Raw genomic sequence first — 14351 nt, 5'->3', positions numbered from 1 at the left:
CATGATTAAGCTTCTGGAGAGGTATGAGGAAAAATCAAATGAACTAAATATTTATAGTCTGGTTAAGTAAAGACCAAATAGGGAGGCAAGAGTGATTTATAGCTCGAATTATTTAACACATTTCAGCCCAGAAGAGGCAGTGTCACTGAAAGGGGTACGCAGGAATCAAAAGCCAGATGACAAGAGTGATGGGAAGAACATTTAGAACAGGACTATCTCAGATGAATTGTAAAATAAATTTTTAACAGCAAGACTGATATGCTGCTGAAAACTTCCCCAAGGGAAACAGTCACCAAACCATCCCTGGAGATGCCTCAAACCAGAGAAAATAACCAGAAATTGTCCTGCAGGGAACAGCTCTGCCCAGACATTAAACATGAAAGGAAAAGCTTTGCAGATTTTTCTCTCTAATTTATATTCTTCTGGGATCCCATGAGGCTGAAAAAAGATGCAGGAACAATGGATTGAGGACTCTGGGTGCAGAGGGTTTGCTTAGATGTCTCAGCCTTGGCTTACATCTCTAATGAGTCTGCACAGAAGGCAATACACTATAGAGGCCTCTGCAAGTACATCTGAGGCTTTATTTCATTCAGGGGTCTTCATTAGCCTGTCCCATGGGAACAGGCGAAACAATTATAAACCCAAACAAAATTGGGGTGGGGGCTGGTGCACAAAGCACATGTGTTTGTTTGAAACCCACAGTCATATATGCCATAAATGTAACAATGATATTGGGCCTATGTATTTTACCATGTTGGAAATATACCCAAATTCAAATGATCATATTAAGATTTTTAACTCAGATTTGGTATCTACCATTGCTACTCTGTGATTCAGTTATCCTTTAGTTCCATTATATTCAGGGGATTCATAATGGAATGAGCCTCAAATTAAGCCTGGCATCCCAGCATCCTGCTTCCCTGTAAATGATTCTCTATAAAGACACAATAAACAGGATAAGGCAGGATACTAACATGGCAGGACTTGCTCTGGGTAATCAATAATGTTACAGTGACTAAGAATCTCTTTTCAACTCAAAATCAGTGTACATTTTGGGAAGGTGCTTAAACAAATCCTGGGCCAGAGTCAACATGGTATAGTATCAGGTGACAACTTCCTGAGCATTAGACTACTGATAACATCTGTGCCTAAAAGCAAAGGGTTGCTTAGTGGAAGAAACAGAATAACTACCAATAATATTAATGTCTAAAAGCAAATGATTGCTCAGTTGAAGAAACAGAATCATAGAACTGTCTTGCTGAAATCACAGATAGCTAACAAATTAATGGAAAAAATGTTCAGACTTATAAGCAATCAGGGGAATGCAAATTAAACCCACAATGAGAAGTTACCAGATGAGGGCAAATTAAGCATAGAAAATACCAAGTGTTGACAGAGGCATGAAGCAAAGAGGCTTTCATCTGTCCCTGGTGGGGATTTCAATAACTGCAGCATGTGTTTGCCTCCTGGAAGTAAAGATATCCTTCTATGACTCAGCAATTCCACTCCTAGGTATGTACCTTAAACATGGTGGCAAATTTGTGCTGGTGGACCTGCACCAGAATGTTCATGCCAACTTTACTAGCAATAGCAAAAAACTGAATTTCAAAATCCATCAAGAGTAGATTAAATAAGCTATGGTTAATTAATATCATGAAGTATTATACACCAGAGAAAGTGACTGAAATACAGCAATATGAATCCACATAGATGAAACTCAAATACTTAACGTTCAGCAAAAATGTAAGTCAGAGAATATATACATGATATTTATTTTATTACTATTAAGAACAGCCAAAGTAAAGTAACATGTTAAAGATGTATACATATGTGGAAAAACTGTACAAAAGGTAAGGGATTAATACAAAAATCAGAAAACTGCTAGTGGGTACATGGGTATTTGTTATTATTACATTATTATTATTGTTATCACTTTCATGAATTGTATTATTAATTATACCAAACACTATATATATAGTACAGTTCATAATTTAAATAAATTATATAATGTTGAAACTAATAATGTAACTAGAATTGATCTAGTCCACATTCTCATTTAATAAGGAAAAATACGTTGTACAAAGTACAAATGACATCCAAATTAATATCAGATGCTACAGAATCATTAGTTAAAACTAATTAGATATTCCTCTAATGAAGGATTCAATTGCTGTTTTCTAATCTCCTCTCCTACTTTAAACACAACCCCAACAAAATTTAGTTCCCTATGTCTTAGCATCAAAACTAAAAGAGAGAACTGCTTTGAGGAAGTTTTATACAGGGAGGAGTTTCAGCTGAACACAAGATGTAGACAAAATATATTTTATACCCAGAGATGAAACTCAACAAGAGTAATAGTCCATGGTCAATTGATGGGAAAAATAAACAGTTCTGTATGATGCAATGCCTTCAAAAATTATCCCTATAAAATCACATAATACTATAATGAAGTCATAGTGATGTATTGTATCTATTAAGAACAGGTTAAATTATGTTCTACATACTTTTAAAGAGGCAGCTAAGTGAGTGGAGAAATATTTCTAAAAGACTATAGAAAAATAAGTAAAATCTTAAAATGTTGTGATTTGAGTTAAAAACATTTATATTAACTGCATAACTCCTTTTTTCTCTCATAAAAATGTAAACGCAGATGTAAGAACATTGTAGATGGTCCAGAATAATGTTGTTTTGACAAGCTCTCTTATCAGGACACAACTCACTAACCAGTTGGTATTTTCATCAGATCACATCCTAAAGATTCAGTTAATTCAGTGGAACATGTTTGTCCTAGATACTCTTAGGAGTAACCTTCAGGCAAGAACCAATATTTAAAGGATGAACCAGGAAGAAATCTCCAAATTGCAATAAATACTCTGTTAAGTTTCATCATAATAACCACAAATGGTCTTAAAGGGGCTTCCTCCCTGGAGGGCAATGGTGAAATGAATGAGCAAGATAAAAGTCAAAAAATTTGGATCAGTGAAATTAAGCTAAAGTATATCATGAAGTAGAAGTAGATCATAGGCACTGGGCTCATGGAATTTACTAGAAAAGAGAAACATTCCTACACAAGTCATGCCATAAGAATCACCTTAAAAATATGATCAATAAATATGGAATGATTTGTGTGTTTCCTACTTGAACTTTTCCCCCCAAGAAATGAAAGCTACGAATAATATGGTTGTTTGGAACTATTAATAAAACAGCAATATGCACTGGTATTGCCACTGGCAAATTCCCATCGATATTGAAAAAGAAGGCATATTCAATCTTACACATTATTATGTATTTCTAAACCACATCATTGGGACAAAGCTCAGGTATTTCTAAACTACCAAAGAAAACACTTTTATTTAGTAGTTGAATTAAACGGGTTTAGTTGTTAAACCTCAGGCTAAAATTTGTCAAATAACTTTGGAGCACTACAATAATTTTGATCATCAGTCAGCCACCCTGTATTTCTCCATGTTAGTATGGTGTTAAACCAGAGAAACATAAGATAAGGAATTAACATTCTGGAATGAGAGAAAGAAAGTGTGGTACTAAATTGTGTTTCGTTTACCTGAGTGCTGCAATTATAAAGGTGCATAATAATTTACATTTTATTTTTTGCTATTACTTATTTGGCGTATGCAACTTGTAATTCTATCTTGCACATTTTTTATTGGCCTGCAGGGAAAATAATCTGGATTGCTCATCCTTTCTTCTTGACAAGTTTAACTTTGGCTTTCCTTGAAATCTTGTTTTGAAGAACAATATCTTAAATACATTGGGTCAGTGCCATGCTACTGATACTATGATACTACGGTACTACTAAGTAATGTTTTTTAATCTGAAAAGTAGTAACTTTGAAAAATGTTAAAGTTCTATTATTCCAACCTGGTAACACCATTTTGAGAAAAAATAGCATAACTAGGTTGGCATAACCTATTATCTTGTAGAGCTCACTCCTGTGTCTTCTTAAAGATTGTGAGCACTAGAACTTCAATAATATTGGCCGAGAGGCCACAGGTTAGAGTCTCTTAAGAAAACAACACTATTTAGCTGTATTTAAAGTACAGTTTAACTCTCCACCAAAAGCAGCATGCATGAACACTTAAAAATTTATTTTTAAGGCAAATCTCCGTGACCTTGCAAAGTGTAACACAGCATGTTAAACATGGTGCCTGTGGGTCCCAGCCTTGGTTTCAGAGTGAGAAAGGCTTTCTTGGGCTGCATCAAGGGAGGCAGTATTGATGCCACCCCTCGTAGAAATGAGAGTTTCGATTCCTTAGAAACAAGCTGGAAAGAAGCAAGCAGCCCACAGCAGGCTGCCGAAAAATTCACTGGACATTGTGTTGATATTTAATTGAGTGTCTATCAGTCATGAGTCAGTGAGATTCCAAGCTATGATTCCTTAAGACATAACTGTTGTGACAACTCGTGAAACTCTTAAATTTTCCTCCAGAGCATTATAAGGAAGGAATGGAAAAAGACGGGGGAAAAGACTTGATGTTTACATTTTATGAATTGTAAATGTGCATAGTATTTGCTATTCCTCCTTAAGGAGTACAGTACTTTTCCAGAACCAAGTGACTTTTTATCTTTATTTAATTAATGAAGTAATTTCGCGGGTTTATGACATTATTCTATGGCCTCAGGCAAAGCTAAGATTTCTTGAAATTTATGTGTATAGTTCATCTAAGAGATTATCATCTCAGGTAGACTAATCCTTCAAAAATGTACAGCTGGGTAACAATACCAAAACAGAGCAATGTGTTCCCAATTTGGTGCAAATTTCTGATAGCAGTGTGGGCCGGAAACTTCCTATGGAAAGTAGGAAGATCTGTAATCAGGCAAGAACTCATTCTCCAGTGAAATCACAAGTGCCCTTATGTGATTAGAGCTATCATACTTCACACCAAAGTCATATATTTGAAGGAGAAGGTATGAGGGGGTGGAAATCCTCCTTCTTCTTTGTGTGTGGATGTGGACATTGAATATTAATTTTAAAGAAATACCCTAAAACAGCTACATTCTTTTTGAATAGAGTTGTCTTTACTGGTAGAATCAAGAAGAAAAAGTTTCATATGCAAAGTTTAGGATGGCAAATTCTCCAAACATAGTAAGAACACTTACTTTAAAATGTAATCTTAGGGCACAGTCTCCCATGCCAAGAAATATTCTGTTCAGAAACTTCAGCACTGCTTTTAAACATGCGGCACCAGGTAAAGTGTTTTGTCTGGAAGTCAAAATTTAAATCAGGGCTCATTTCCAAATGGCAGTGATCATACTAGATGACCCTACTACGTGCAGCAGCAAACATTCCAGGAGCATATCATATGCATTTGAAGAATCCCAGACCGTTAGATTTATGAAACTGGAAGTGAGAAACATTTCCTCTCATTAAAGACGCTTTTGAGATAACGGAGTTGCTGGAATTCCTTTAGAAGATGCAGTATCACAACTTCCCTCTCTAAAAACGAGTAAAAATATCCCCGCCTCTCCACCAAAAAATCACCTCCCCATACATCTTGTCAAGCATCCCATTGGTTTAGAAAACCATACTACAGCCTGCAACTACCCTGTACTCCAGGAGAAACTTTCAGCAGCGCTTCATTCAGGAATTTAGATAGGATTAAAGCTCTTCCTCTTCAATGAAAACAATAAAGAAGTTTGCTGACAGGTTAACTTGCCAGAGAATAAATTTAAGTCATATACACTGAGAAGTTATAAATCTCTTCCCAGAAAAAAAAAAAATGCCTATCAGCATCTCAAGCCAGGCTAGCTTTTAAGAGCATTAAAGCAAAGGCACTAAGCCTAATATATTCACATATAACATATATGGTGGCTGTTTCACATGCTTTATAACTCAGAGGGCAGCTGCTGCTGTGTGGGGAAATGGACACTGACAGGTCACTGGTGATTTATACTGCGGCACTCAGAGAGGAGTGGACGGCCAGCCTACCCCGAGCCCTCAGGCTCTGCCGTACTCCTGCCACTCAAAAGCAAACCCACATGGGGGCATCTGATCTGCTTTGGTTGGGGGAATGAGAAGTCGTCGCCTAGGGAGAGCGACCAGCCTCATTTCAGCATATCCAGACTACATTAAACACTCACAGATTTTTTTCAATGCAATGGAACCCAAACATGGATGAAGAATTAATTAATATGTATACCTCATTTTTCACTCATTAACATCCAACATCTAAAATTGTTATCTTACCTGAGATCCCCTGAGACTTTATATGGTTCCTGCACCCGTGGCTCATGTCAAATATATAAGGAGATGAAATCTTACAGAAGTAAACTAAAAAGTCACCATCCTCCTTCCCCAACATCAAGTCCTCACTCTCCACTGACACTGTTCAGGGCTGTCCTTTGTTAAATAATCACAGTTTCATACAAATCTACAGTAGCTTCAGACTTTACCTAGAAAGTGAGAAAAGGCCCAGTGCTATTGTGATAGTCTCCATAATCCTTTGTTACCAATCAATAAAGTCTTTAAAACACCCTGCTGAATGGGAATCTCATTGCCAGTAAACTAGACACTTGGCCTTATTAAGGGCACCTCCTACTGGTCCTTTTATAGAGTGAACTATGCTTTCTTATTGTAAGTTTCCTGCCATGTTCCTAAATGGGGGAAATTATTACTAAGAGAAAGAAGTGATACTCAGATTAATGAGCAAAGGCCAGAGTGATGTGAATTGGCAATACCATAAAAGTGCACCATCCACTTTCCTGCGAACTGCGCAAACTGCATCACAACTCACTTGCAAATAACAGACACGGATTTAGAAGTGTAGATAAGTTTAAAGATTTAGATCCATTAGCCTATCCACCAACATAACCCATGTGTATGTGTGTGTGTGTATCCCTTCTTTACATCTGCTTTTTCAAGCATAGATCTGTCTGTTGAGGAGGAAATTAAAATTAAACATGGCCCTGACTCTCTGGACAGGAAACATAAACAAGTGAAAAGAGAATATTTAATTAATTTAGACATTCATAAAACGTACATAAATTTATCTCTATTAATCTACCCCCACCTTATGCCAGACAAAAGTCACTTGAGAAATAGCTTTAAACTACTGTCGTGTAATTGACATCATTGTTCATTTTTGTACAGCTTGCTTCATGCAGTGCATTCAGCTAGCACCTTTCAGGCCAGCAGTCCTGCTGTTAGGCAGACTTTCTACCCAGTGAGGGATGCCCCTTGAACTTCCCCTTTCCCGTGGGCAAACTGCCATAGAAAGCCCAGGTCAATCTTCTGGGCAGAAGGAGGGTCCTCCTCGCAGCAGCCTCTATCATTTTAGGGTCTCGAGGAGGGAATTTAAAACAGATATCTATTCATTACTGCGGAGATGCGCTCCCCCCGCCCCCCACCCCGCACTCCCACCTTTCGCGAGAGTAATTGTTGAGGACAAAGCTCCGGGAGAGAAGAGCCGGGGGAGGAGGGGACCGGCCCGAGAGCCGAGAGGGAGGGAGGGAGCACCAGCGGCTAAGCGCGTGGATGCGGGTACGCGCTCATCACACGAGCGCGCGTACACACACACACACACACACACACACACACACACACACCCCTCCTGCCTGCTCTCTCTGTCTCGGGCCAAAGGAGGATGAGGAGCTGAGTCCGAATGCAAGCGCAGATTCCTGCCTGCGTGCGGCCGCGCCAGGCTTTGGGGAGCCTCGGGCTGCCTCGGCGCTTGACTGAATCCTTCGCGACCGTGAGAGGCGCATTTTCCACTCGCGTTCGCAACCCTTGGCCATGCAGCACTTAGCAGAGACGAGAAAGCCGGAGCTGCGGGCTCCAGGGAGCTTAGGGGCTTGGCCCGATTTCTGTGCCATTCCCTATTAATTTCCCAGGCACGAACTGGGGAGCTCCTACTCAACGCCCGGTCTCTGCCTGAGCCTCTTTTTCCTTTGGATTTGGAAAAAGGTCGTTTCCGAAGGGATCTGAATGCTCAGCCAGCCGCTCTCCTCTCCTTTGCCAGGCCCGCTCCCTGTACCCCAGTGCCCATCGACACTTGTGGTGAGGTCCCGCAAAACAAGTGGACCTTATCAGAAGTCATTTGACTCTTTTCTATTCTTTTGGCCGTCGAAGCCGCCAGCTCCGTATTCGGAGATTACAGCAGCCCTGATCAGCCTTCAGGTGCCTCTTTCTCCTGCTCTAGCCCAATCCAATCCCCAAACAGTTTTGCCATTTTTAATTAGAAACTGAGCTTGGCAAGTGCCAGGGCCAGGGGGGCGGTTCTCTGGAATATCAATCATTTGGAGTTTGGAGGTGTCCTGGAGCTATATGGAGACTCAGCTTGCAAACTACATTCACCGTTAAAAAATAAAACAAAATTAAACACGCCCTCCTCCTTGGCAACTCTGTGCCTCCTTCAGTACCGGGATCCCCTCCTTGGAAGTACCACAACATATTAGCTGTCCCTTTCCCGATTCTCAATCACCAAGTCCAAAAATCCAAACCAAAAGGAGATGTATTCACATACCAACGACTCAGCCCCACCATCTACATTCTGCGCAGACTTCCTCAAAGCCCCTGCACGTCCTTCTTGCCTGCCCCTGTTGCCCCAATCCTCCCCACTTGGTAGGTTTCTGAGGCTTTAAGGATACAACCCAGTTCCTTTCAACGATATCCCCACCACCTGCCCCAGCCCGCCGGCTCTCCAAACCAACGCAAGTATTTGCAGAAGCAAAAATGCGTGAAGCATCGGATTTTAAAACAGCGAAGGGGTGCCCCTAGCACCCAGCCCCACCATCATCCGCCCCCAGGGAAGAAAATAACACTTCTATCTTTTATCATCGGTGAGGAAATTGGGGGGGGGCAGCGCAAGCGCCAAATCTCTTGCTATCCCCCACCCCAATTCTACTACTCGCCAAATGAGATGAGAAGAGAAGTGGGGTACGGAAGGGGGTGCGACGAGAAGAAAGGAAAGAACCACTTACCGGTTACTTGAAGATGCGCGCTGAGCAAGGAAGCTCCGAAGAGTACAAAAGCCAGCTTGGGTACCCAAACACATCCAAGACTATTCTCCATATTTCAGCCAACACCTTCGGGGCCAGGGGTCGTGGGCAGCGACAGCACTCACACACATGCACTCACACACGCATGCACACATGCACACACACGCGCCGAGCCCCTTCGGCTTCCTCCTCCTCCTCCTCGTCCTCTTCCTCCACCTCTTTCTCCACCTCCCCTGTGCCTCTGCTGCCTTCGAAGCCTTTTTCCTTGTCCACTGACAGAATCAGCAGCAAAAGCAGGCAGCAAAAAGTTCCATTCGGTCCAAGAGATCCCGAGCCCCGGTAAAACCTTGGAAAACTAACTCAAGGAAACGGAGGGAGCCAGAGGAGGGAAGACAGCTCTCTGAGGGGCTCGCAAGTCATCAATAAACCACATCCAGGAGGGACCAAGAGGAGATGGAAGGCAATCCTGTGGCCGGGCTGTGCATTAAAAGGTTGAGGCTGGTTCCATGTCGTCGGTTGGGTAAAGTTGAAGAGACAATTCCGCGCGAGAGCTGGAGATGCTGCTGGTTTTTCTTCCAAGAGCCGAGGGGACCGAGGGAGGAGAGGCGGGGTGGGGGGACTGCGGGGTGGAGCGCTCTCACTTGTTACTGGGGTGTCCGCCAGTGATGTGCGAGCTGGGAGTTGGAACCGTACTACACATTGATCCGGAGAAGTGGAGGGCTGGAAGGGAAAATGTGGAGACCGGAGGGAAAGGAACTGGATCAGGCAAAGATTCCACGGGAAGGGGGTGGGGGCACAGAGACTATGGCTTAGGGAAAAAAGAGCGGACGGAGGAGGCTTCCAGCAGCTGCATTCGCCTGGTCTACGTATCAATGCGCAGGGATGCCCTCTGTGGGCAAAGCGTGGGAAGTCACTTTTGTCAATGGAGCCTGCGAACATCCTGAGCGTCTGGAGGTTTTGCAGCGACTGTGTTTGACACTCAGCCTTCAGGAAATTATTTGTATTTGACTGTAAAACCTAGGCGGGCGTTTAAGGCGGAGCAGATGGCCAGGATGTTTAGTTCCTTCTCTGCCCTTGGCATGATTTAAAATATAATTTTTCATTTGGAAAGGATCACCTGACCCAACTCCCTTCTAAGACGGGTGGAAAATCGAGATCCTGAAACACACAGCGGACAAAGGCCAGAAGTTATTTCCTGACATAATAGCTAGGGGCCTTCTTTTGTAGGACGTTTCATGTCGTCTGTGTTCTCTCTTCTCTCTTGTTTTCTTTAACATATTTAAAAGCACTTTTCATGTTCTAGGTGTTCTGTTGGCTCCCACGAAATAGTTGGGACATCTAGTGAAACTCAGTCTCTATCCTCAAGGGGTTTGTGATCCGTTGGGAGAGAAGCTAAATGGATAATTATAAACTATGGTGACAAATATGATGGTTCACGTCATGGAGGGGGTGCTCTGGGAGAACAAGAAAGACATTTCTTCAGTCCCTGGCACATAAAGTGAAGCAACCATGCACAGGCGTGCACGCGCGCGGGCGCGCGCGCGCACACACACACACACACACACAGCAGGAAACTTAGGAAGGTTGAACAGTAAAGCCCTTTCAGGAAACTGTTTAAGCTGAGTTCCTTTGTGTAACTTGTCTCTGCTGCAGGACCTCAAGCTCCTTTGAGAGGAGAGAGGTTGTATGCCACCCATCTTTGCACTCCTCACAGGCGCTAGCATAGAACTTGGAATTCTGCACATGTTGATACGTTTTTGCTGAATAAGTGAACTTACAAACCAATGAATTTGGCCGGGAAGGATAATGAATAGAAATGTCATTCTAGTAAAAGTACTATCGTTTAAGGAGATGTTCAGCGGCGGGTTCAGACCATTCCTCATTAGATTGTTCCCCACCTGTTCTTGTTACCCTCCCCTGCTCCCCAGGCTGTGAGCAGAGAGAATGTGAATATCTATTTAAGAAGACAGGCATGGGGGAAAGCATGAAAAATACAGGATAAAATCATCATCAGGGAAACTCCTATGATGCTGGAACTGGACAACAGTGTTTTAGATCCCTAGTCATGCTCATTCGTTCCTGTCTCAGAAAAGTTAAAATATGAAGTGCCTGTGATCACTAAAGCAAAACCTTCGAAGTAGCTTACATGGATGGGTTCTTTAGAGTGGGATAAAACTCTGTGGTTACCCCCAAATTTCTTGAAACACTCAAAACTTCCATTAGCTGAGGTGAAGCCTCTGGTGGTTCAGGACTGGGTTCTACAGCAAGGGTTCTTAACCCAGTCCATTAATCTTCCAGGGAAGTCTCTGCCAACAAAATTCAGGAAGTTTGTGAATAGCCTGAAATTTTATGAAAAAATGATTGGCTTGTGTGAACATGCTCTTTATTACTGGGAAGGGAGTCTTTAGCTTTCAGTAGATGTATAAGGTGAGTTCACGCCTGCCTCCCTGCCAAAATGATGTAAAGAACCATTGCATAAGATAGTAGGCATGAGGGAAGAGTTGCAACTTCTTCTTAAGACTAATGAAGTCCTGTATTCCCCACATCAGTAATAGGATGTCCTCAACAAGTGGGAGGGAAGGCAGGAACCCAAGAATGGTCCATGCTGCTCAGATCTGGATTTTTCTTCAAATTTGTTTTAAGTTCATGGGTACATGTGCAGGATATGCAGGCTTTTTACGTGGGTAAATTTGTGCCATGGTGGTTTGCTGCACAGATCATCCCATCACCTAGGTATGAAGCTCAGCATCTATTAGCTATTCTTCTTGATGTTTTCCCTCTCCTCACCCCTCCCTCTGACAGGCCCCATTGTGTGTTGTTCCCTTGCCATGTGTCCATGTATTCTCATCATTCAGTTCCCACTTATAAGTGAGAACATTGTGGAAGAGAGTGTGGTGATTCCTCAAAGACTTGGAGGCAGAAATACCATTTGACCCAGCAATCCCATTACTGGGCATATATACAAGGGAATGTAAATCATTCTATTATAAAGATACATGCACACATATGTTCTTTGCAGCACTATTCATAATTGCAAAGATGTGGAATCATCCTAAATGCCCATCAATAATAGACTAGACAAAGAAAATGTGGTACATATACACCACAGAATACTATGCAGCCATAAAAAGGAATGAAATCATGTCCTTTGCAGGGATACAGATGAAGATGGAAGGCATTATCCTCAGAAAACTAATACAGAAACAGAAAATAAAATACCACTTAGATCTCCTTAACGGTACCTTGTTCAGCCTCACATAGCAGTTCTAGGGATCAAGTTACTCTTCACTATGGCCCTTGACCCCTATACCAAGTAGTACAAGCCATCAGTCCACTGACCAATGAGCTTCTACAAAAGACCATTGACTTCTCTTCCCCTTAAATACTCACTTGGTTCCACAGCTAGCCTCTGAAAGTTGCTTGTACTCTCTTCCCCAATACTCTTTCTTTCATCTTAGATAACTCAGCTTCGTTTTAGAGTATTCTCTTGGAAACAGCTTTGATATTTTCTGACTTGCAGTTCAGTGATTTATACTTGAGAGACACTGTGTCTCCTCATCTCTACTCTCAGAGGTATCAGAGGTATCAGACCCACTTGCCCATAGCCTCTTATGGTGGCGGGGGGGAGAATATCAAAAGATCAAGCAAAAACAGGAGAGAAATGGGGGCCACAGAAAATAGTTTAGCATAGGTGATACTCTTCACATAGTATTTAAGAAGTTTTATGTTGAAACACCCCTTCTGAGATTTAATCTGGTGATAGAATATACAGATGTCCAGACATACTTTTGAGTTCAGAAGGTCCATTAATCTATACTTTCATTTTTTTCAAATCACATATACCCTTAGTTATGTGTGTATTAGGGGTGGGGGTGTATCAGGAGCATTGATTTTCTGAGATTAGACCAAGGAAATAAGACAAATTAAAAGTGTACAATTCCTTTCAGAACCTCCATTTTGGAACTACATTCTTGTCTTGTTTTTATTCTGAAAATTAATTATCTGAATCTATTTTTTGTTCTCCCAATATCATGATCTGACTTTCAATACTTTCTAAAACATATTTGAGAAATATATTTGCAAAAACAATAGCATCTAGTCAAAAGGTATTATAAAGCTATGAATTTTATTACATTGCAGATCAAATCACGTGAATGTGACAATGTAATAGTTCACCATTTAGTCATTTAAGAAAGCCAATTATTGTATTAGACTTTTGGGCTATGTGCTATCTATATGGAATATATAAATATAAATATTATGTGGTCATTTGACATGGGCTAATTTATAATCATGGGGTGAAGTGGCATATTTTAGGTGATATTTGTGGGCTTCTTGTTTTTGTTTTTTATTTGCTTGCTTGTCTTGTTCCTAATCTCTTCTAACTTATTGTAATAACAGGTCTTACAGTTTGCTCTGAGAGTACCACTGCTCCACATTTCTCAACTACAAAATTGAGGTAATGGATCCTGAGTCACTTTAGTCACGCAGAGTAGCCTGTCTTTCTGATCATGATGAAAAATTCAGAACTGAGCCCATCAGCCAATCAGACTGTGGAAGAGTATGAGTTTCAGTGAAGGGACTAATTTAAAAGAAATCGTGGAGCTTCCATCAGATCCCCATGAAGAACCTGTGGTAGGCAGAAAAATACCCCCCACCCCCTACCCCAAAATACCTACATCCAAATCCCCAAAACCTGTGAAAAGTGTGACTTTATGTGAAAAAAGGGATTTGCAGATGTTATAAAGCTAAGATCACGAGATGAGGAGATTATCTTTGATGACCCAATGTGCCCAGTGAAATCACAGGAGCCTTAGAAAATGGAAGAGACAGGAAGCCAGAGTCGGAGGAAGGAATGTGAGGGCAAAAGCAGAGGTCAGGGCAGAGTGATGCCATTACTGGAAAGGTTCATGAGCCGAGGAATGCAGGCAGCCTCTGAAAGCTGGAGAAGGGAAAAAACAAGATGTTCACTGGAGCCTGCGTAAGGAACACAGTCCTATTGATATATTGATTTTGACTTTGCAAAACCTTTACTTAAATATTTCACTGTAAGATAATAAATTTGTGTTGTTTGTGTTGTTTTCTGTCATTAAATTTGTGGCAGTAGATTACAAGAGTAATAGAAAGCTAGTACTGATTTTGGTACCCTAGAGTGAGATGCTGCTGTAACACTATTTAAAAATGTCCAGGTGACATTGGAATTGGGAAACAGAAAAAAAACCTAGATTGCCTTGAATAGACTGTTGGTAAAACATGGACACTAAAGGCATTGTTGATGAGGTCTCAGAAAAAAAAAATGCAAAATGGGGTCCTTGCTATACAGTGGCGAAAATATTAGCACAATTATTTCTTACTACTATGTGGAGTGCAGAACTTGCAAATGATACACTGGGATA

General features: G+C 41.3%; 1 protein-coding gene across 1 annotated transcript in view; it reads right to left on the bottom strand.

Annotated features, from left to right (window-relative positions):
• The window catches only part of DCC (DCC netrin 1 receptor), a 1226567-nt gene extending 1216896 nt beyond the window's left edge, over nt 1-9671 (bottom strand). The window contains exon 1 of the mRNA XM_017951762.3: nt 8938-9671. Coding sequence (XP_017807251.1) covers nt 8938-9028 — 91 coding nt within the window. The 5' untranslated portion in view covers nt 9029-9671. The remainder of the gene's footprint in view (nt 1-8937) is intronic.
• Between the last annotated feature and the right edge of the window lie 4680 nt (nt 9672-14351).

Source organism: Papio anubis, chromosome 19 (genome assembly GCF_008728515.1).
Source record: "Papio anubis isolate 15944 chromosome 19, Panubis1.0, whole genome shotgun sequence".
In the NCBI taxonomy this organism is placed as follows: Eukaryota; Metazoa; Chordata; class Mammalia; order Primates; family Cercopithecidae; genus Papio; species Papio anubis.
This window is presented reverse-complemented; position numbering and strand designations above follow the sequence as displayed.